Source organism: Candida margitis, assembly GCF_024628925.1.
Source record: "Candida margitis strain CBS 14175 chromosome Unknown scaffold10, whole genome shotgun sequence".
Classification (NCBI taxonomy): domain Eukaryota; kingdom Fungi; phylum Ascomycota; class Pichiomycetes; order Serinales; family Debaryomycetaceae; genus Lodderomyces; species Lodderomyces margitis.
This window is the reverse complement of record NW_026261820.1, coordinates 242,288-265,521: the sequence shown is the minus strand read 5'-3', so window position 1 is coordinate 265,521 and position 23,234 is coordinate 242,288. Positions and strand designations below refer to the sequence as shown.

At 38.0% G+C, this 23,234-nt stretch overlaps 11 protein-coding genes across 11 annotated transcripts; 4 read left to right on the top strand and 7 right to left on the bottom strand. All coding sequences in view use genetic code 12, as the record gives it.

Annotated features, from left to right (window-relative positions):
* Nucleotides 1-1,068: 1,068 nt before the first annotated feature.
* LYS144 (Lys144p) lies at nt 1,069-3,597 on the top strand (the record flags this gene model as incomplete). Its single annotated transcript, XM_051815330.1, has 1 exon — nt 1,069-3,597. One exon carries the CDS (start codon nt 1,069-1,071, stop codon nt 3,595-3,597), a length of 2,529 nt encoding a protein of 842 aa, XP_051671315.1.
* Nucleotides 3,598-3,989: 392 nt separating this feature from the next.
* ERG4 (delta(24(24(1)))-sterol reductase) lies at nt 3,990-5,387 on the top strand (the record flags this gene model as incomplete). The annotated part of the gene is made up of 1 exon (XM_051815329.1): nt 3,990-5,387. The coding sequence occupies one exon, from the start codon at nt 3,990-3,992 to the stop codon at nt 5,385-5,387; it is 1,398 nt and encodes a 465-aa protein (XP_051671314.1).
* A 70-nt stretch (nt 5,388-5,457) lies between these two features.
* Nucleotides 5,458-6,201, bottom strand: SCL1 (proteasome core particle subunit alpha 1; the record flags this gene model as incomplete). Its single annotated transcript, XM_051815328.1, has 1 exon — nt 5,458-6,201. One exon carries the CDS (start codon nt 6,199-6,201, stop codon nt 5,458-5,460), a length of 744 nt encoding a protein of 247 aa, XP_051671313.1.
* Nucleotides 6,202-6,402: 201 nt separating this feature from the next.
* Nucleotides 6,403-7,647, top strand: HOS2 (histone deacetylase; the record flags this gene model as incomplete). Its single annotated transcript, XM_051815327.1, has 1 exon — nt 6,403-7,647. One exon carries the CDS (start codon nt 6,403-6,405, stop codon nt 7,645-7,647), a length of 1,245 nt encoding a protein of 414 aa, XP_051671312.1.
* Nucleotides 7,648-7,976: 329 nt separating this feature from the next.
* CANMA_003177 (serine/threonine protein kinase) lies at nt 7,977-10,331 on the bottom strand (the record flags this gene model as incomplete). Its single annotated transcript, XM_051815326.1, has 1 exon — nt 7,977-10,331. One exon carries the CDS (start codon nt 10,329-10,331, stop codon nt 7,977-7,979), a length of 2,355 nt encoding a protein of 784 aa, XP_051671311.1.
* Nucleotides 10,332-11,371: 1,040 nt separating this feature from the next.
* CANMA_003176 (uncharacterized protein) lies at nt 11,372-12,370 on the bottom strand (the record flags this gene model as incomplete). The annotated part of the gene is made up of 1 exon (XM_051815325.1): nt 11,372-12,370. The coding sequence occupies one exon, from the start codon at nt 12,368-12,370 to the stop codon at nt 11,372-11,374; it is 999 nt and encodes a 332-aa protein (XP_051671310.1).
* Nucleotides 12,371-12,542: 172 nt separating this feature from the next.
* CANMA_003175 (uncharacterized protein) lies at nt 12,543-13,184 on the bottom strand (the record flags this gene model as incomplete). Its single annotated transcript, XM_051815323.1, has 1 exon — nt 12,543-13,184. One exon carries the CDS (start codon nt 13,182-13,184, stop codon nt 12,543-12,545), a length of 642 nt encoding a protein of 213 aa, XP_051671309.1.
* Nucleotides 13,185-13,953: 769 nt separating this feature from the next.
* CANMA_003174 (uncharacterized protein) lies at nt 13,954-14,640 on the bottom strand (the record flags this gene model as incomplete). Its single annotated transcript, XM_051815322.1, has 1 exon — nt 13,954-14,640. One exon carries the CDS (start codon nt 14,638-14,640, stop codon nt 13,954-13,956), a length of 687 nt encoding a protein of 228 aa, XP_051671308.1.
* Nucleotides 14,641-14,978: 338 nt separating this feature from the next.
* CANMA_003173 (uncharacterized protein) lies at nt 14,979-15,368 on the bottom strand (the record flags this gene model as incomplete). The annotated part of the gene is made up of 2 exons (XM_051815321.1): nt 14,979-15,246; nt 15,337-15,368. The coding sequence occupies 2 exons, from the start codon at nt 15,366-15,368 to the stop codon at nt 14,979-14,981; spliced, it is 300 nt and encodes a 99-aa protein (XP_051671307.1).
* A 1,364-nt stretch (nt 15,369-16,732) lies between these two features.
* MIH1 (putative tyrosine protein phosphatase) lies at nt 16,733-19,855 on the top strand (the record flags this gene model as incomplete). The annotated part of the gene is made up of 1 exon (XM_051815320.1): nt 16,733-19,855. The coding sequence occupies one exon, from the start codon at nt 16,733-16,735 to the stop codon at nt 19,853-19,855; it is 3,123 nt and encodes a 1,040-aa protein (XP_051671306.1).
* Nucleotides 19,856-20,044: 189 nt separating this feature from the next.
* Nucleotides 20,045-22,759, bottom strand: FOX2 (bifunctional hydroxyacyl-CoA dehydrogenase/enoyl-CoA hydratase; the record flags this gene model as incomplete). Its single annotated transcript, XM_051815319.1, has 1 exon — nt 20,045-22,759. The coding sequence occupies one exon, from the start codon at nt 22,757-22,759 to the stop codon at nt 20,045-20,047; it is 2,715 nt and encodes a 904-aa protein (XP_051671305.1).
* Between the last annotated feature and the right edge of the window lie 475 nt (nt 22,760-23,234).

Below are 23,234 nucleotides of genomic sequence, written 5' to 3'. Positions count from 1 at the left end.
ACCTTATCCCCATTTCATCGATTTTATTTGTTCAATTTCGAATGTAGTCACATACACACCATATATCATGTGTTAATTTGCTTAATGATGATGATATCTAATATACTCAATGATGTTGCCCGATGATGCTGATTGGATTTATTAAGTTAATATTCACATTGGTTCTTTTAACATTCATTCATTGACTAACTAACTAACTCCACGGATCAACTTACTCCCCCCCCCCCCGTTTACATTGTATTTTTGTTTTCCCCAACGAATACGATCTAACATTCATTCCCCAATGCTTTTTTATACATTTTACGTTTTACATTTTTTACAAAGTATTATAGGTATATTTATTTTAGTTTTATCAACTTTTTTTTTATATCTTTTTTAGTTTTATACGTTTTATTAATAGAATAATATTTAGAAAGAGAGAATTGTAGTAGAGTATTGGCATGGCAAGCTTTTGTGTGGGATCCTACTTCTTTGCTTGGGTGATGATGGTAGAGAAATAGAAGAGAAAGTGTTTACTTTGTCCACCAAGCATGCTCACGTGGACATTTGTTGTGTTATTGTTGAGAGAGAATGGTGAGAGAGTAGAAGGCTGCATGCCAGACCCCCCGCCTCCCCCAACGATGAAGCCTTGGTGTTGTAGGATGGAATAAAGTTCAAGAACAAATGAGCTGGGGATTATGATCAGATACCACATTGATTGCAGTTGCTTTTCAGCATGTGCCATTTTCCTCTCAAAATGACAAGAATTTCATATATCAACCCAATTAACCTCTAACAGATATAACTCAGTCATACATACCCACTAATTTTCTTAATCGTCGTCGTTGTTATGGAACTTACCTGTCAAAAAAAGTCGAATTATCCAATGTGTGGGTGTGTGTCAACAAATAGTTTACTACGACATTAAATATTTTTGACATTAGTTTACATTGAAAAAACTAAAGAGCCCTACTAGACCAGACCATAATCTCTTAACCCTAATATACCCAGACCCCAAAAAATCAAGAATCACGAGGGAAATCCACTGCTTCCACTTGATATACACATATACACTGTTTTGATGCCACTATGATGGAGTCAACAAATCTGCCAACTGGCAAGAAAGTAATAAAGAAACGTAAATACAGTAGAGGTGGATGTAAAGAATGCAAACGACGGAAGATCAAGTGTGACGAGGCTAAACCATATTGTTACAGCTGTACTAGATTGCACAAGACTTGTGTTTATCAACAGCCATTTCCATCGTCTTCTTCACCGCAGAAGTTTCAATTTGAGGATCCCAAGATTGTAATTGTTGGTGGCAGTAACTCTAGTTTTGAATTGGATCGAAATCGGGATCGGATTTCCAAAGGAACAGGAAGATTTACAGATACACCAAAGAATGAACGACAACGTCGGATTCATCAACATAGTTGGAATAACCAGCTGATTGATCTGGTACGACAACAACAGGAACTACATCAAAATAATCGACCATCTTCACTCAAGTTTTATCAAGTTAATCATAGTAACATTAGGACATCGATACCGTCATCAAAGTCACTCCTGCATGAAGTTGACTCCATCAACGATATTGACATCAACTTTAATCATAATGACTTGGTTACCAACTCGTTGCAGCCACAATCACAACCGCAGCAACATCCTCGAGAGGAATCTCCACACGAGTGCAGAAAATACAAGATTTCCGATGTGCTATCGCCGGACATTGACTTTTTGAATGACTACAACTGGGGAAGCATTGCCCCTAACGATGTACGAAATCTCTTTGATGATGCAAATTTGCTAGTTCATGATTCATTGGAAATGTTTGGTATGGACCAATTCAAACCTTTTACTAGTATTGATGGCGGTGACCAACTACTAAATCTAAGTAGTGAAAACAACTACTCCCATAGCATACAAAGCTCAGAGGAGTTGCTGTCTATACCGGAGTTCCCAATGCCCGAGCTTTCCCACAAGTCTGAATCCCAACCACTTACCAACTCGGGTTACAAGACAAATATAGAGTTAATTGAATCGACTTTTCAAGATTTGGATTTGGCAGGACCGCATGAAATATATCTAAATAAACTAACTGAAACCGAATTGGGATACCATTTATTCCCATTTGCTCATGGTATAGGCTCAAATGCAGTACTAAAGATACTTTTAAAATACCTGCAAGGGTGCTCATATTTGCTTTGTGCATTACTATCAAGTTCAGCCACTTTCCAATTTGTTCAGAATAGAAAACCGGTGCACGAGCAGAATCGTTCGAAATACACCTCAGTTTGCTTGAAACTACTCAGTGATGCCTTTCCCAAACCCAATGAAAAATCCACCACCATGGCTAACGACATTGAAAAGTTGCTACTAACCATTTTGATTTTAACTACTTGCTTCACAGCAACGTCTTATTTTCAACAAGCAGACTCAAATTCGAGTAAAATGCTCTCTTGGAAGACGCATCTACGTGGAGTCAAGGATTTATTATTGAAATATACTGAGCTTACAAAATCATCAAGTCGAGCCTACATATCGGATGGGTTAGCATTGGCCAAAAGTTGGTATTTCTCCATTGAAGCTTTGGCAGAATTGCATGACCCCTTGGGCGGGACCTTACATTACCTGAAGGAAAACATTTCTCAGGTTGTTGACATAATTGAAACTGATTCAGAACATGACCATTCGGAATTGAGTCGAATTTGGCTCCAAACGGGGTACTTTAGTCGGGATAAAAATGCCGAGTACCATGATGCGTTACTCAAGATTAATATATTAACGGCACAGTATCCCAACTTGGTTCAATTTAATTTATTCAATGGGTATAGTATCAATGTCGTGCGGGTCATTGACGAATTGACGAAATGTTTGGACTTGGTGCGAGAACATAATAATGTTCAAGTATCAGGATTTAGAGTAGCCAAAGTTATGTCGTTGATTGCTCAAGGAAGAGATAGTTTTATTGTGCCCAAGGTTAATAAGTCAACGTTTGAAATACCTATTGAATCAATTGGGCACCCAAATTATCACAAATTGGATCGTATCTCTTTCCCAGCGTCGTGCTATGCCAGAGAGACATTGTCTGATGGCAGATTTGTTTGCTACTCATGGTTTGACTGGAGCGAACAGTTGCATATAGATTCACTCGGATTGAAAGTGTACATAACGGAGGGTATTCTTAAACTACCCAAAACCCACCCCATTGTTAAAGAGTTGAAAATGCGAATATTAAATTCATTGTTTTTCATAAAGACAAAACGTGACGCAAAAGATGCATATAAGAATGATATTTACCTAGAACTGGCCAACTATTATGTGTCTAAAAATTTGTTTGACGAGAGGGCAGTAATGGCCCAAAGTTCATTTCGTCAATGTCTAAAAGTATTTTTAAACGATGACGATTTTGAGAAATTGATATTGTATTTTAAAGCATTGGTTAAATTGGGCAATGGAGGTGCGTTAATTGCATTAGAGATGGTTCAGAAGTTGAAGTTGAGATATGGGTCGAGAGCGGAAAGAAACGTTGGTGGTGGTGATGCCAATGGTGACATAGAGCCGGTTGAGAGTGATGATGAAGATCAAGCCGACATGGCATTTATACCATACGCATAGACGATTCAAATTTTGATAAATTGACAATCTCGTAAAGACGATGGTGCCATTTGTAGAGATCGATTCTAGTGATTTTGTGGACTGTTCGTACTGGCGTCGGTCCTTGTCGTACCTCGTACCGATGAATTTTTTTTTTTCTCTTACTTTTCTTCTCACTCCTCTCCCAGCTCGTCGTATGACTGAATGAGACTATTACTCTTTTGGCGATTGTCCGCTTCTGAACGGGGAGCCCGTGTTTGTGTAACATTGTTTTTAGTTTTGCTTTTGTTTTGATTTCATACACACAACACACACCAAACGAAAAAATTGACCAATTTTCCTCTTACCTTTTCTTTCTATTCCTTACTTTGACAACAAACTTTCTCTGGATAGACAAACGAAAGTTACCAGACATGGCAGAAGAAACTACCCCATTGGTTTCAACCAATGAATCAGAATCTACCCCTAAAGGATACACTCCTAAAGACCAAATTGAATGGGAGTTTGGTGGTCCCATTGGTGCATTGGGAATGATTATTGGATTCCCATTATTGATGTGGTATATGTGGATTGGAGCGGAGTTCTACAAAGGCAAATTCCCTTGGCCAGAGCAAGATCAATCATGGTCGTATTTCTTGTTGTTATTGTGGGAATTGTTCAAATTGAATGGATTACCAACTTTTGGCACTTGGTTATTTTTCACATCATTTATTGTCATTCAAGGGCTCTTTTATTTGACTTTGCCAGGTGTTTGGACAAAAGGGCAGCCATTGACGCATTTGAATGGTAAGCAATTGCCTTATTTCTGCAATGCCATTTGGTCATTTTATACCACTGTTGCTGGATGGTTGGTTTTACACTTCACTGGTGTATTACCAGCCTATTATATGTTGGATAACTTTGGAAGAATAATGACAGTGGCTATATTTTACGGTATCTCGTTATCAATCATCTTGTACTTGATTTGCATTTTTGTCACTGGTGATTACCACAGAATGACGGGTAACCATATCTATGATATGTTTATGGGTGCCCCATTGAACCCAAGAATCGGTAAATACCTCGATTTGAAAATGTTTTTCGAAGTTAGAATTCCTTGGTTTATCTTGTTCTTTTTGAGTTTAGGATTGTGCTTCAAGCAATACGATAATTATGGTTATGTCACCCCACAAGCTGCATTTTTACTTTACGCTCATTGGCTCTATGCTAATGCTTGTGCTAAAGGTGAAGAATTGATTGTCCCTACTTGGGATATGGCTTATGAAAAGTTTGGTTTCATGTTGTTGTTTTGGAATATTGCTGGTGTGCCATTTACTTATTGTCAATGCACATTGTACTTGGCCTACCATGACCCACAAGAATATCAATGGTCAATTGCTTACAATGTTTTCTTGTTTGTTTTGATCACAGTCGCCTACTACTTCTTTGACACGGGTAATCGTCAAAAGAATAGTTTCAGAAGAACAGTGGCTGGAAACACTCACTTACGTAAAACATTCCCATACTTGCCATATTCTGACATTACTAATCCAAAATATATCAAGTGTGAAAATGGATCATTATTATTGACCGATGGTTGGTATGTCTACGCTAGAAAGATGCATTACACTGCTGACTACATCCAAACTTTGACTTGGGCATTAATGTGTGGATTTAATTCCCCATTCCCTTGGTTCTTCCCTATTTTCTTCTTCATTGTGTTGGTTCATAGAGGTTACCGTGACCAAAGAAAGTGTGAAAAGAAGTATGGTAAAGATTGGGATAGGTATTTAGAAGCTTGTCCTTACATGTTTATCCCATACGTTTGGTAAACAAATGTGGGTGCCTCTCAAAATATAAAAGTTTATTGATTTCAGTATATATATATATATATAGCAACACTCAATCTTGTTCAGCTATGGCAACGAGCCTCTCATCTATTTCATCTGGTGTCAAAATTCTAAACTCACCTTCGGTAGCAACTCCAATTTCGATATCATTCTTTCTGAAATCAGTTCCCAACACTGAACTTAATGCAGTGATGGCAAAATCAACAGTTTCCTTCCAGTCGCCCTTTACGACATCGGTCTTTTTAAACTTTTTCTCTAAATAAGTTGTTGCTTCTTGTTGTTTTGGACCGGTGGCTACTGCCTTGACGCTGGTGTAATAACCAGCAGGATCACACTTGAAAACCTGTGGTCCTCTGCCTTCATCTTCAAAATCAACCTGAACAAAAGTCAACGCTACACCCAATGGCCTCATATATGCTCTCTGAGTATACAACTGAGACAAATTGGCCATTCTTTTGCTTAAACTTTCAACTGGCATTTCGTAACCATACTTGTATCTGAACTCAGTAGCCTCGCTACGTGCTCTCATTGCTTGTGCCCTGGCATCAGCTATTGATCCAGTGGCAACCATACCTATGCTAGGAGTGATTTTAAAAATATAAGATATAGTCTTTGCATCTAATAACTTGTCAGGAATCTTCTTTTGCGATATGATAACTGCTGAATCTTGTCCCGTGACTCCAATTGAAGTGATGTTGGATGAATTGATGGCCTTGAAGGCGTATTCAACTTGGTATAACCTTCCCTCCGGGGAGAAAATAGTAATGTGTCTATCAAATCCAGCTGATCCTGACATTGTGGTAGTAGTAATGAATGGGTGGGGTGGGAAACAAAGGTTTGTCAGTGGCAAAGTTGGGATTGGGATTTTCTTTTTTTCTTTGCCTTTTTCGTTCGCGAGAAACAAACATTACCAAACATCAAAACAAGAGACAAAGACAGTGTCCATACAGAATCACCCGAGCGCCACGACTGCCACCACCATCCACAACAGCTCCATATGGAAGTGCCGACTAGCGAAACAGAGACGTTCACTGTTGATGAACAGACAAAACAACACACTCCACTATACCACCCAAACAGGGCCTCCAAGACCAAGGTGTCTTACCACTACAACCCAGAAGTAGCCAATTACCACTATGGGACTCTACACCCAATGAAGCCTTTTCGACTAATGTTGACCGACCATTTGGTAACAACATACAAACTTTACGAGAAAATGGACTTGTACACGCCAAGAAGAGCGACAAAGGAAGAGTTGTTGCAGTTTCATTCTGAAGATTATATCAATTTCCTTCAATCGGTAACTCCAGAGACAGTAAAGACACTAAGTGATAAAACTTTGGCAAAATTTAACATTGGAGATGATTGTCCCGTGTTTGATGGTATGTTTGATTACTCATCGATTTATGCTGGGGCTTCTTTAGATGCATCAAGAAAGATTATTGCTGGGATGGCTGACATAGCTATAAATTGGTCAGGAGGACTACATCATGCAAAGAAATTCGAACCAAGTGGATTCTGTTATATAAATGACATTGTCTTGTGCATAATTAATTTATTGCGAATATACCCAAGAGTATTGTACGTGGATATAGACTTGCACCATGGGGATGGGGTCCAAGAAGCGTTCTACACCACTGATAGAGTAATGACAGTCAGTTACCACAAGTATGATGGTGAGTTTTTCCCCGGAACTGGGTCAGGTGATGAAGCCGGTATTGGAAAGGGTAAGAATTTCACAATCAATGTGCCCTTAAGAGATGGGATTGATGATGAATCGTATGTGGCATTATTTAAGCTGACCATGCAAGGTATAATACCCAAGTTCCAACCTTCAATCATTGTAGCTCAGTGTGGTGCTGACTCATTAGGAGGTGACCGTTTGGGTAGATTCAACTTGTCTTTGAAAGGACACGGCTCTTGCTTAAACTTTTTAAAGAGTTTTGAAATACCAATGGTGGTTGTAGGAGGTGGTGGATACACGCCCAAGAACGTTTCAAGATTGTGGTGCTACGAAACATCAGTTTTAACCGACACGACATTGAATACAAAGATACCAAACTATGGTGGTACCTCTCAGTGGTTTGGCGATGAGGGACTTCATCCAGAGTTGACGGGGAAAATTGAAAACAAAAACACTAAAAGGTATTTGGAAAGCGTTTTACAAAATACACTAGAGCAGCTTCGATATTTGGACTATGCTCCATCGGTGCAGATGCATGAAATACCCCCCGAGTTGTAGTTTGTGGAGTTCTGTCGCTTATATGACAAGACATTTTGGCTGTGATTATGTGATCAGTGCCAGAGCATGGCTTACAAGTAGTGGCTGCTAAGAGTATACTTCCTTCACACTATTTACCGTTGTTTGCTACACAAACAACAAAGCATTACAAACAAATTGACATTGTATATTTTACTATTGTATTTATAATATGTATAGCTATCTAGAGAACAACCACTTTTTTTGTTGTTTTATGCTTGATAGATTCAAATATTATCTCAAACACTCGTCAAAATTTCATCATAAATGTGTACATATCAATATCGAAAACAACACCTATAGGTCCCTTTTCATTCAAGATTGTCCAAATACGTACTCAAATCCTTATACTTTTCAAAAACACCAGTGTCATCATCACCTAAATAAAACGTCGAATCCCCTTCCCCCTCTCCTTCTCCTCCATCATCATCGTCAACATCGACGCCAGGTTCACTTTTTATTGAACTTGACTTTGAACGTCTTGGCGCATTATTCTTATCTCGTTTCAAATTATACTTCAACGAAGATGAATGCGTTGAATGAATCGAATGTAGCGACTCAATTGAATCACAATCATCAGTGAAATATGCATGGAGATTTAATGAACTTGAGGAACTTGGGATACGCGATAGTCCATATGGTGGCTTTACTCGGTCGGTACTGTTCATTCTATCGGTAGTATTGATGGTGTTGCTGCTTGTGCTGTTACTATTGTTGTTGTTGCCATTGCCATTACCATTGCTATTGCTATTGCTATTGGTTGAATTGCTTCGACTGAAAACTGATGGTGGTTCCATTACATAATCATTGTCAGTAGACAATGACTTGATTGACGGTTGAAGCTGTTGCTGCTGTCGTACTTGTTCGTTTCGTTGTTGCTGTTGTTTATCAAAGAATCGTTTACTTGGACTAAACACAGGTCCATTGCTACTCAATTGACTAGGTGAACTTTGCCCAATTGTTGTAAACAAGTCATTGGTAGGAGTTAGTGAGTGATGATGACTGCTGCTTGGAGTGATTGGTGTAGAGTTGTTCTTCAGTGACTGTGTGGTTCCAGTATCTTCAGTTCGTGATTGAGTAGGAGTAGGAGTAGCAGTAGGAGTAGCAGTAGCAGTGAATGGATCTTTCAAAGTGAGTGGTTTCAAAATCAATGGCTGTGGTAGACGTTTTGGCGAAGTACTTGCTCTACTATTGGTTACTTTACCTAGGATGTTTGATGTATCGACTGGACCCTCCTCCATTTCACCTATACTACTGCCCAACGACGAAGAATCATCAAAATAGGAGTCAAGTAAGTCATCCACATGTTGTAAATCCGGCAAATTGGGTCGTTTAGTTTCTGAATCATGTGCAAGTGGTTCCTTCAAACTTGTATTTCCTGCTGCTGCTGCTGTTCCTGCTTTTGGCGGAGGTAGGGTAGAAGTAGGAGTAGAAGTGGCTCCTTTGAAAAAGTTTCGAATCTTTGTTGATAGACCAACGTCATTTGGCTGAACTGCTGCTCCTTTTTCGCCACTTTTTACCAACTCCTTTTTACAATCGGCATCCTTAAATATAGCTCGATTGAAATTGAAAAACTTTTCTCGTTGTGAGTCATTCAAGTCAAATGTAGTAAATTTGTGATGTTTAACTCCATGCAATGAAATCCTTTTATTGGGGTCCTTGTGCAACAACTGCTTGATTAAATCTTTGACCAATTTTAATTCTTCCAAATCCGATTCAGTAACTTTTGAAGTATGCTTGATTTGCGGGAATTTCAATTCTGAATCAACAATGTTTTTACATATATCAAACTCGTTAATTCCATTAAAAGGTAAATTGTTAAACATCAAACAATAAAGTGTAATTCCCAAACTCCAAATGTCTATTCTATAATCTATTTTGACTTTATTCAATTGGTGGTCTTCATTGGTAATCATTGAAAATCGGTTTTTAACAAACTGACATAATTCTGGTGCATAGAATGCTGGTGTGCCCATGGTATTGGCCAATTCTTTAGCATCTTGTATGGAATTTTCCAAGATTAAACTAACGCCAAAATCCGATATCTTGATATTGTTGAATTCATCGATCAATAGATTCAGTGGCTTTAAATCTCGATGAATAATGTGTTTATACAGGTGAAGGTATTCTAAACCGTTAACTATATCTCGTAATATCTTATTTAGATTTAGTGCTAACCGATGTTTATGAGTGGTGTATTTTTCATAGTAGTGATTATAATGTTTCCAGTCAATTTCGCCATATTTGCAATATTCCAATATGAGAAGGATCTTGTCGAAATGGGTATCATCAATGACTGAATATAGTTTAACAACGTTGGGATGATTACATTGTTTTAGAATCCTGATTTCTTTCTTGATCTTGGTGACATTGCTGATATAAGATTTGGTAATTAGTTTGGCTTTATCGACACGATTAATAGTTTTGATTGCAACATAAGTAACGGTATTGGCATTGTTGGTGGTGGTGCCCGTGGGACTTGTTGAAGAATCCTTCAATGTTGATTGTTTTCTTACAGTGGGTTTGCTGGTGGTATCCAACACCTGTCCTAGTAGCACTTTACCATATTGTCCTTGCCCAATCTTCTTAAGTATTAGGTATTTATTATTGACAGTTTTCTTTCCAGTTTTTGGATCTAATTCGATCAGTAGTTTATCATAGTCCATTCTAATGAGGCTGTATGTATATAGCGTGGATAGAATATGTTTAATATGATTTATAGTAAACTTCTGAACTTCATTTGATGGGTAGTGGAATAGGCTAGTGTAAACTTGGGCAATGTATGTGAAAGCAAGTTGTACCTGACAGAGCTAAGGGGACTGTCTGTCTTGGGATTAAGGCACAGTTTTGCTTCTTTGTAAAATCAGTTCCCCTGTTGTTGTTATTGTACAGTGTCTCGGTTAAATTTAAATTGTGTATTTTTGCTGTTTTGGTGTTGAAGTCACGTGCACCATTCAAAAAGCAGACGAGTACAATGTTTTTATTTTTTATTCGTACCAGTGCGACATATTTATTCAAACCAACGCGACATATACTTTTCAAACTAAGCCGACTTTTATTATTCAAACCAACACGACATATTTTTTCATACCAGAACGACATAAATTTTCAAACCAATGCGACATATTTTTTTACACCACCTACTAACCCAAAGTAGTCTCCGTACCTCTAACCCGGTTGAAGAACCCGATTCTGTTGAATTAGGGCAATCATTTTAAGAGTATGGAATAATATCAAATCAGAATTTTTTTTGTTTGAGCTTAGTCATTTCCTACTTTCATTTCTCAAAGGTTTTGCTGTCATTTTCTCAAGTTAAATGCCGTTCCCTTCCTATTCATTAATTTGGGGACTTGTACTTTAGAAAGATCTCAGTTCTAAACAGTGTTGCATATAATCATTGGCATGTCTACAAAATCCTTGATAGCTTTCTAAGGTTATCTTTGCTGTCGCTTCTTTCACTTTTGGTGTCAACTGTTCTTTTCTAGATAAGTTTGACCGTTTAACCTTGGCCTTACACACGGACCAGAACTCTTCAATGGCATTGAGTGCTGGCGAATAAGGAGGCAAAAGCACTAGCTCCATTCCACTCAGTGCTACTAATAACTGGAGATCGCGACGTTTATGGATGGCTGCGTTGACAGGTATCAAATACTTGATTCCTTTAAGTGCTTGGTTTGTTTCAATTTCTCCAAGTAGACTTTACAAATTAGTAGAAGTGATCAGCTGTGGTACCAACCCTCGTCTTCTTTTTTGAAACTGTGCTGGAATCGAGTTTTCTTTTCTTGCTAGGAGCAGTCTCTGCTGGGAGTTGAACCTTCAAGTCAACACATCCTTTGGAAGAGATGGCTCCTAAGAATGATACATTGAGACCTCTGGTGACTGGGACTTTAAGCACAGCCTTTTCACCTACTTTTGACCATCCATATTCTCTTCTCATACTGATGTTGAATCCAGCCTCGTCGATGAAAACGCAATTCTTTTCAAAGTCAATTTTGTCTTTTTGCTCGAGTGCCCATTGGAATCTCTCCTGTTTTAATTCTGGCAGATCCCTTCTCATAGCCCACTTAGAGAGTCTCTTGAGACTGAACTTACAAATTTTGATGAGAAAGTTATAAATAGTAGATTCACTTGCCTTCGCACCTTCAAATGTACTCCTTAGTTTATTCAACAAGAAGTCTACGGTAACAATGGGGTCGGAAAGAACTAAATCCTTCAAAAAGAGTTTGTGCTCTTCGGTGAGAAGAGGTTTACGACCACTCTTTTTAAGTTCTTCATAAATACCATTGAGTTCACAGATGACTCGACGATTCCTCTTTCTTTTCCAAGTATAAGCTGTTCGCAAACTGATATTGAGTGCTTGTGCAGCCTTATATGCGGAATCCCCTTGCTCGATAACTAATTGCCAGAATATTTGCTTCTGTACCTCAGAGTAGTATCTGTATGGACCCCTTTTAAGTTTACAAGTTCCTTCTTGTTCAGAACTGATGTTTACATCTACATCTACACTATCACATTCCATGTCGGATTGAAAGTTGTCAACTTCACTCTCATTTAGATGGAACGCTTCATTGTAGTCACTGTAACTAAAGCACGACTCCAATGGCGCTATCTCACCTTCTGGAGTCATCCGGTCAGACTCCAAGGTAAAGCAATTACCAAGTCCATCCACATATCTGTCGGTGTGTAACTCCAGCTTGAAATTCATGACGTCTTTTAATCTTATATTATGATTTTCCTTTCCTACTCGAAACAAAATCACATAAAACAAAATTATGTCGCACTAGTATGAAATAAAAATAAAAACACTGTAAAAACACTGTATATGGATTACATAATGAGAAATAAAATAGTCTGTTTTCCATTAGCCGCATTCATATTCATAATAAGGATAACAAAATCAACGAGAATAAAGAGCCACAACCAACAGTAACGGCAAGGTTACTAGAAGAGTCCTTGGTTGTTGTATGAGATTTAGTTGAGCCGCTGGTCCTCTGGGAATCAGATATGGATTTCAATGCTGATGATACTTGTGAAGAAAGATCATCACTGTTATATTCATCCCGAAGAGCCAGTATATCGCTTATAGCGTACCATCCCTCTGTCTCTGTCAAAATTTGTGATTGATATACCTCGTATGAAGAAACAAAATCCCCAATGTATGAAGACTCCTTCATCCTCAGAACCTCAGAGCACATTGAACTATGTAATACCTCTGGTGTCTCGTTATCATCAAAACCACATTGTTTATTGCATTCGTTTAATAGGGTGTAATAATCCTGACCTAATTCGCAATAACACTGTGTAAAATTGGTAAATAAGTGCTCTTCATACTCAAAATCATTATCGTAATCGAAGGCATCGTTATCATCATAAAAAGGTTTCTGGCAGCTGAAATACAGAACTTTATACTGAATTCGACAAACTTCAATGTTTTCAATTTCACAATATTTTTCTCGCTTTAACAATTCAGACGTCCCCACCACAAATGATGCAAATAGCAATACACATCCAAATTTCATTTTATGTTGAAAGTAATTAAATCGTTGGTTCGTTGGTTGGTTTTGGTTGCGAAATGAAAAAGAAAAATAAAATATGGTGGCTTTGATGAAAATTTCTTTAGCGAAGAAATGGTAATTTATATACAGTGTTTTTAATTTTTATTTCATAGTAGTGCCTAAATATTATTATTCAAACCACAAAAACACAATTGTTTCATACCAATGCGATACACTAAACTTCATTGAGAATCACTGTAACCAGACTGTGTTGTGCTGGTATGAAAATTTTAGTGCGAATTAGTTTAAACAATTAAGGCGCACTCGTATGAATAAAAATTAAAAACACTGCACTCCAAATTGTGAGTGTACATGAATCTGTAATATTCTCAAAAATAAACTTCTATGTTCTGAGACGATGCGTATAGTCTCATACATATATGCTCTCGTCAAATTGTGATATTGCAGTAAACAATTCGGTACCCTTTTGTTCCAGTATTACAAGTTCTCAGAAAACTATCATCTTACGAAGAAATCTATTTACCTAATTAACCTTCAAACCTTGGTCTGTGTAGTTTTATAAGTCATCCAAACTTTGCACACCGAAGAAGAAAATAAAAATGCAAAATTATTTAACATACGATTATGTACAAATGTGCATAATATGAATTTGCATTAAATTCCGCCTTTACTCTAGACCATCCATAATATAAATTTAATCAAATTGATTCGCTAAAATCGTGATATAGAATAGATATAAAAAAGCTATACAAAGCATCAGCGACACTGTAATCTACAATAAAGATAACAAGATCAACAAAATCAATGACCCACAGCCAACGGTAACAGCAAAATTAGAGGAGCTCTGTGTTGAGGTTGTAGCAGGCTCAGTTATACCAGCTTTTGCAGTAGAAGAGCCCTCCATTGAAGATGCTGTGGCAGCAGAACTACTGGAAGAGCCTTCAGATCTAGCAGACATACTGTTAGAGTCAGCAAGGGGTTTTATGGAAGCTTCAGCCTTGGAAAATTTCAAAGACATAGCTTCGGTACTTGGTACAGCCAGTGTAATAGCTGTCACTGACCAAGCTGGTGTTCCTGTCTGATCTCTTGATGAAACATAGGCAGCAAACCTTGGCTTGATGCTCAGGGCTTGAGAACATGCTTTACTCTTGAGAAATTCAGGCTTCAATTCATATGAATTACCACATTGTTTGGCACATTCACTCACTTTGGTGTAGTATTCATCTTGTAAATTGCAGACACAACGATCCTTTTGTTTCTCAGCATAGTATTCTTCCTCTGAGTCTGATTCGTAGTCACTATCGTTATCGTAGATTTCACAATTGACATACTTCATCTTGTTTGCCTCACGACAAGCTTCAATGTTGGCAACGTTACAATCGTCATGATCTCTTTTGAACAAATCGAAATCGGCAAATACCGAGATAGCAAATAATAACAACAATTTAAAGTAAAGCATAGTGGTGGCAAAAATTAATTATAAAGTTGATTTCTCGCTAGTGGATAGTAGTTTATTCCCGAAGATCATACAGAAGCCTGGTATTGAAAGAGAAATTACATCCTTTTATAATGCAATGGTTGACTACCCCTTAATGTCCCTGAATGAAAGGGATGAAGGCAGTTTTTGCTCAACCCTTGATTAAGGCTCTTTTCTTGGTATACCATGCCTATCTCATTTGTAGGAGAGTATAGCCTGTTAGCCTGCTTTATGGTCATATAAATTAATTTGATTAATTTTAGCTGCAAAATGAAGGAATGTGAGTATTGTACATTTTTTTCAGGTGTGTGTCGTGTAGTTTAAATCTCGACACTGAAAATTGAAAACTTTACGAACCTCACTATTGGTTGTGCAGCCTTATACGCAGAATTCCCTTGCTCGATAACTAATTTCCAGAATATTTGTTTCTGTACCTCAGAGTAGTATATATATGGACCCCTTTTCCATTTACAAGTTTCATCCCGTTCAGAGCTAATGTCTACATCTATGTCATCACATTCTATGTCGGAATGTAAGTTGTCAACTTCAATTTTAGTTGGATGGAATGCTTCATTGTAATCACTGTAACTAAAACAGGATTCTAATGGAGCTGTCTGACTTTCTAAATCCATCAGGTCTGGCTCCAAAGTAAAAGAATTACCAAGTCCATCTACATACTTGTCAGTATGTAATGTCTGCTTAAGGTTCATTTCTTTTCTTGTTCCAATTTATTTGGTCCTTTGTTAGAACAAAATCACATTGGAACAAAAAAAATAACTACAACCTAGTGTCGTGTCTTTGTCATAACTTATATGCGACACGATACAAATGGGGTTGTATCTGTATTCTCCATTCGCCTCATATGTAGATACATTTCTCCTAAGATTATGTCTATATTTTCTTTAACCTAAGAGCACTAACTTGCGGTCTTTACTGTGGCTACACTACAAGTAAGGTTTGAATAATAAATGCCGCTTTGGTATGAATAAAAAATAAAAAGACTGTATCTGAACATACATAAAAGGGTAGTAGTTCTCAACAGTATAAAATAGTCAAATAGGGATACAAAAAGAAAAGCCAAAATATTCACGTGACACGCTCAGGTGTTAAACACCAAAGCAAAACATGAAACACTAACTCTACCAAATACAGGGTAAGAACTACATTTATTTTAGGTATGCCAGTGTAGAGAAGAGAGAGATGTTTGTAAGAGTTAGGTATACAATATATAAGGTGAATAGTTGAGTTACAGTTCTGTAAATTTAGAAAATGGTAAATTAGAAGAGCAATTGGTAGCACCAATGTTTTGAATTTCATCTTTTGGTAAGAATAAAAACAAACACAATAAGACACAAAATCAGATAATAATAATAAAAATAAAAAAAACACGCTATTGACTTAGACAGACAAACACCATATTGAAACAACCAAACAAACAAAGCAAACATACATACATACATACAATTGGAAGAACTATAGACATAGATTACATTACTATCTACCATATGGATTGTACTTGGATACTCTAGAGTTTTATTCAACCATAGGAGAGATAGAGAGAAGAACATTTGTTGTAACCAGCCCCCACGCATCATATCATCCATAAAGAATCAAATCATAATACAATAATACATAATATAATATACAATTTATTTTCTTATTAATACTTTTAATTGGGTATCCACATTACTACATCAAACCAATCTATCTACCTATCTACATACCAACAAGAGATCAAATAGAGTAGCATTATAAACAACAACAGCATTACATTAGAAAGCTGTTTCTACTACACACCCAGTCCCTCATAAGAATCTCACCATTTGGTTGACCTTTTTTTTTTTCTTCTTTGTTTTCAACCAAACTGTATAACGTTTTTACAACCACCAGGAGGTCAAACTTTCTTAGAAAGAACAGTAAACTGCACCGGATTTAAAGCTATTGTATCGTTCATAAACGAGGTGCTACGTTGACTACCAAGAACCTACCTTTTTTTTTTGGAGTAAAAAGAGAAACCAAAATAACATAGGTGAAATAGTAAAGAAGAAGAGGTAGAAGAAAGTTCAATTGCAACATGCAACATCAAAATGACGAATCATCACAGCCATTGTCCCATGCCACGGGAATCGTTTCTTCATATTTAACCAATGAATCAAACAATATGCATCTACTGCGATTCAAAAAAGATCATCATCATTCAAACTTCTCCACCACCAACAGTGAGGGTGACGAAATGGATATCGACAAGTGTGACTATGTCGGTGCCGTTAATGATAACAATTTTGAAATGAATAGTGCAAGACTGATATATTCAGATAACAGCAACCAACTGGCAACTGCTAGTATTACTCCTACAAAACGAACACCATCATCCTCATCAACAAGAAGACTGTTTTTGCAACGGAAAGCCTCAAACGCATCATTATCCAATTCACCCATGTTTAATCGAACACCACTTAAAAGTTTAACTAATTTCCCCTTGAATGTTAAAGAAAAGACTAAAGCATTTACTAAATCAATGACTGAAGTAGTATCCAAATCATCTCATAGCCTTTTTGCTAATTTGCACATGACTCCAAAAGTGACTGATTGCCACTCCACTTATGATGATGAATATGAAGATGAAGAAGGTCAAGCAACTGATTGTGATTCTGGTAATTACAATGACGGAATAGGAAGAGAGGGGGAAGCGGAAGATGAAGATGAAGATGAAGAAGAGGAAGAGGATTCCGATGATGAAGGTGAAGCAACTTTTGACACTATTAATCTTGACTCTCCAGTCATGCATAGGAAAACCAATAGTATTCAAATCAACAAACAAGAGGAGAGCGATGATCACAAAACACAGTTACGACTGCCTACACGTACAGTTTTCGCGCCAGCTGCACAACCGCCTACAACATCTAGACCAAAAATCATTAGACGTATTCATTCAGTATGCGAGACTCAACGAGAAATTGATAGTTTCCAGTTACATGAAGACAACTCACAGTTGAAAAATACAAACATACAAACATTCACTCTGGGAAATGACGTGTTGCCTCGAATTAATGAAGATCAAATGTACAAGATTCTTTGTGGGGAACACAATCATGAATTTGATGAATTCATAATTGTTGATTGTCGATTTGATTATGAATACCATGGGGGGCATATAATTAATGCATTAAATATCTCAACCAAGGAAGCATTGGAGAATTTGTTTATCAACCAAGACCATAATACTCATGATAGAATTGCAAAAACAGCAAGAGCATCATCATCATCCTCAAACAAAAAGAAGTTGGTTATTTTCCATTGTGAATTTAGCATATTCAGAGGACCAACAATGGCTAAGCATTTACGTAAATGCGATCGAACATTGAATCAAAACTCATACCCGTTTCTATCTTGGCCCGATGTTGTTGTACTTGAAGGTGGATACAAGAATTTCTTTACCAAGTATAAATCGTTTTGCTGCCCTCAAAATTATGTCGAAATGAAGGATATTAAACATGAAGTATCATGCGAAGCCAATCTCAGTCGAGTTAGGAAAGATAGCAAGTTGTTAACACGAGCCAAGTCCTTTAATCAGTTTGGTGGAGGTGAGCGACACCACCACTACCACCATCACCATCAAAGCCACCACCATCAAAGCCACCACCTTCACCATAATTACACCTCGCCCAAACCTTTAACATCTGCAAGTATAAGCGATTTTTGGAGCATGTCTCATTCTCGATCCTTATCATCATCAAATTCGAATGCAAACTCATTTGCTACTTTAAACAGTGGCAAGGTAATTAAACGTCAACGATCAAATTCAAAAGTGAAGTCATTAAGTACAAACTTAAATACAAAATTAACAAGGGCAAACACATTTACTTTTGATCAACCAATTTTCAATTCTGGCAATGCACATCATCCTTCATCATCGTTATCACCTTCTAGCTCTCCCTTGTTTGATAATTTCGATTTCAACGAGGAAGTTGACAAGGAAAACCCGCTGCATTTACAACAACATCATCACCAGCCACATCAGCCGCAACATCAATTGCGTAGTTTCTTACCGCCATCCACATCATTTCGAAATCCTCACCAACAACACCAACAGCAACAACATCAAAAAGCACAACTGTCACTGTCTTTACTGCTGTTACCGCTGTATCGTCATGGACATTCTTATTCGTCCAATTTTTCAAATTTTTCATCGTCTTCTATCTCAATTCATTCATCAGCTTCTTCAATTGTATCCGAGAATATCACCCTGTCCACCGACTCGTTGAATGAACCATATCTGGGTTCAGGTATGACTTCACCATTTAATGAACCAAGTGCTACAGTAGCTGGATCAGGGGCATCGTCATTGTCATTGGCACTGGATTATTTTGATAGTAAGCGAGTTTCATCAACATCATTACCTGCTGTGCCTCCATCATTGTTACGGCCTGTGTCTCGTAAACCTAGCGCATTGCAAACTTCATTAGCCGCACTTGCACCAGCACCACAAACAATAGAGAATGATACTGCTGCTACGTCTCAGACACTGCCATCGAAATCACCCTTTCTTCGACCCAGGTCTTCATTTCAATTCCCCCCTCGCCAAAAGAAATCAATGTCAACGACCAACGTGCCCATCCTGACCACTCTGGCTTCACCCACTATACCATCGCCCTTAACTGGGACATCAACAACATCATCATCAAGAAGAGCAGCAAAAGCAGGAGAAATAGACGGCAAAAGTACTACATCGTTGGCATCATCAACTGCATCGGAATTAGACACCACCCTCGAGATAGAATCGACATCGGCAACTTCACCTATCCCCAACTACTGGTCAACCAGCGCCAAGTCAAACATGGTGTCGTCGTCATCAACTTCGTTTTCGTCTTTGATTGATGATCCAATTAATGATACACCCGTTGACTTTAATGTTCCTGTGCACCGCAATGGTGGTAGTGGTGGCGCTTTTGGGGCTGGTCACAAGAAGCATCATTATCATCAGTTGGCAAATAGACCTTCTTTGCACACTTGGCCCAGCCATACACGAACTAGTAGCAACAGCAACAGCAACAGCAACAGCTACAGTTACAGCAATAACAGTAGTAGTAGCACTGTGTTGGGTTTAAGCCATGATCCTAGTGGTGCTGGCGGAAGTTGCAACGCAAATGCATATTCAGTTGATGATATAAATGAAGATGATGAAGAGGATCTTTAATAACCCTCAGGTACTTGTGTTTCTTTGCATCTAATCTATTTACTTCATAAAAAAAAACTTACTCATGTAGAAATGTCTATTCAACTTTTACAAATTCTCAACAATATTAAATAATAAAAACTAAAATTCAATTATATATTTCTTCCTATAAAAAAAAAGCTAACACCTCAATTATTTCTTTTAGCTCTCTTACAAACTTGGCTTGTTACCAATCAACTTAATGGCAGCATTGTTAATAGCAATAGTACCTCTGTCAACAACGTGAGTTTGGAAAATAACATTCTCACCTTCCTTCCAGGCCAACACTCTCAAAGTCTCACCTGGGAAGACAATACCAGTAAATCTAGCCTTGATTTCATCAAACATACCAAACTTGTCAATCAAAACCTTAGCACTCAAACCATAAGTGCACATACCATGCAAGATTGGTTTAGGGAACTTGGCTCCCTTGGCAAAGTTTGGATCGATGTGCAATGGGTTACGGTCACCATTCAATCTGTACAAGGCAGCCAAATCTTCGGAAACTGGCACGTCAACTTGGTAGTCTGGGTCTCTCTTTGGTGCTGTCCATGGGTTAGTGGCAAATGATCTTCTGTCTTGGAAAACCTTGTTTTCGGCTTGACACTGTCTAATGAAATAAGTGGCTTCATTCGAGTAGATTGGTTCTTGGGTCTTGTTGTCAATCGATTGTGATCCGTGAACAATAACCACATTGGATCCCTTTTGAGTGGTTTGAACTGGGTGGAATGAAGTTCTCAATTCACCTTCAGTTGGTGGTGGCCATTTATGGACTCTCAAGTAATGTTCACCATGCAACAAAAGCATAGGGTTGAAGTTCTTCAAGTACTTGGCAAATGAACTTTGTGATTGACCCGAGTTGAAGGTGATCAAGTGACCAAAAGTTGGAATGACTTGGAAATCACTATCGTTTTCATAAACATATTGCAATTGTTTAGTAGTGGCGCCAAGAGAGATGTTGTATAAGATAACATCTCTGTCATTGAATCTCCAAACTGGATCATCTTCATCTTCTGGTTCTTCATCCTCCTCCTCTTCATCACCCTCATCTTCTTCATCTTCATCATCGTCATCGTCACCTCCAACAGCAGACAAGATGGCCATAGATGATTCTTGAGTAGATTTAGGATTCTCAGTGTCTTTGCTAAAGTCAACAATTTCGGACAAGTGGTCTCTAACAAACTCAACGGTAGTGTCGGCATCCTTGGAAACGGCACCACTAGCTCTTTGCCATCTGGTGTTTCCAATCCATCCACCACCAATTTCGAAAGTTTCACCGGTAACTGGAACATCTTCAGAAGCCAAGTAAACCAACAATGGAGCAACTTGATCAGCATGGTACAAATTCTTGTCTTCTTCTCTGAAAATAGTCAAAGTCATGGCGGTTTCAGCATGTGGAGCAACAATGTTAACCTTGATGTTGTTCTTGGCACCTTCAATAGCAATGGTCTTGGATAAACCTAAAATGGCACACTTGGCTGATGAGTAGTTAGCTTGACCAAAGTTACCATAGATACCTGAAGTCGAAGTGATGTTGACAATTCTACCATACTTCTTTTCTGACATGACTGGGAAAGCCAATCTTGACAAGTTAAAGGTACCCAACAAATGGACAGCTTGGACTGAGTCCCATTCTTGCTTGGTCATCTTGGCAAATGATCTGTCTCTCAAGATACCTGCATTGTTAACCAAGACATCAATAGTACCATACTTGTTCAAGACATTTTCCATAATGGCTTCAGCTTGAGTGGCAACATCGTGTTGATCAGCATGAGCTTCACCACCAGCAGCCTTGATTTCTTCAACAGTCTTGGAGGCGTCTTTGAAATCGTTGACAACAACCTTGGCACCGTATCTAGCAAACCATTTGGCATACTCCTTACCCAAACCAGCACCAGCACCGGTAATCAAGACAACTTTATCCTTCAAGGAAACAGCTGGTGCACCAGAAGCGTCATTGGATGGCAATTTTCTAGCTGCTTCAGTCAATGACAAGTAGTCATTCAACATAAATGGGTGCTGGTTCTTCAACAATTCTGGTTTCTTTGAATCGTCAAAGTCAAGAACTTCGCTAAATCTCTTGGCAACAACTTCAGCAGTAAAAGATTGGTCTGGTTTAACCAAGATACCACCTGATCTTTCCCATCTTATTTGTCCGAAAAAACCAGCAGCAACTTCAAAAGTTTGACCAGTGAGTTCATTGTCAGCATGAGACAAGTATAAAACCAATGGAGCAACCTTTTCAGGGCCCAATTTTTCCAAAATTGGTGGTGGCATAATCGATTCAGTCATTCTTGATCTAGCCAATGGAGCAATGGTGTTGGCAATAATATTGTACTTGACACCTTCCTTGGCCAAAGTTTCAGCAAAACCAATCAAACCTGACTTGGCAGCAGAATAGTTGGTTTGACCAAAATTACCGTACAAACCAGCTGGTGATGAGGTGTTGACAATTCTACCATAGTTTTGTTTTTGGAAATATGGCCAAGCAGCCTTGGTAACGGCAAAAGCACCGTTCAAGTGGACGTCGATAACCAATTTGAAATCCTTTTCAGTCATCTTTTTGAATGAAGCATCTCTCAAGATACCGGCATTGTTGATAACAATATGAACAGTACCAAAGTTCTTGACAGCAGTCTCAACAATCTTGTCACCGTCAAGGACATTGTTGTAGTCAGCAACAGCGGTACCACCGTTTTTCTTAATTTCTTCAACAACCACATCAGCAGCCTTGGAGTCTCCACCTTGCCCATTCAAAGCACCACCCAAGTCGTTAACAACAACCTTGGCACCTCTCTTGGCAAATTCGAGTGAGTAGTATTTACCTAAACCACCACCTGCACCGGTGATGATAACTACCTTATCTTTGAAATCCAACTTAGACATATTGAGTTATGTGAGTGTGAGTGTGAGTGTGAGTGTGAGTGTGAGTGTGAGTGTGAGTGTATGTATATTTTCTCCTTAATCGTAATTCGTAATGTTAAAATAAAAATAAAAAAAATCCGTAATCCTTTATATTAATACGCTTCTCTGGGTTTTAATATTCCAATTGATGTAAAAAAACAGATTCTAATTACAAAGATATCAGTTATAAAGGTATGAGGTGGATTTTTCTTCCAAAGTAAAGAAAAGAAGGAAATATGAAATTGTGAAATTGGGGCAGATGGTTAAATGGGAAATATTAATTGGTATTTAAATAAAATTATTTTTGCTGTTGACTTCAGAAAACTTTCTTGTGACAAAAAAAAAAAAAAAAAAAGACTTTAATAATTTTATTTTATTTGTGTGGGGTGGTGGTGGTGATTGTCTCTTTGACTCTGTGAGAATAAGTTTAGGGGTTAAACCTGACAGAAACAGAAAC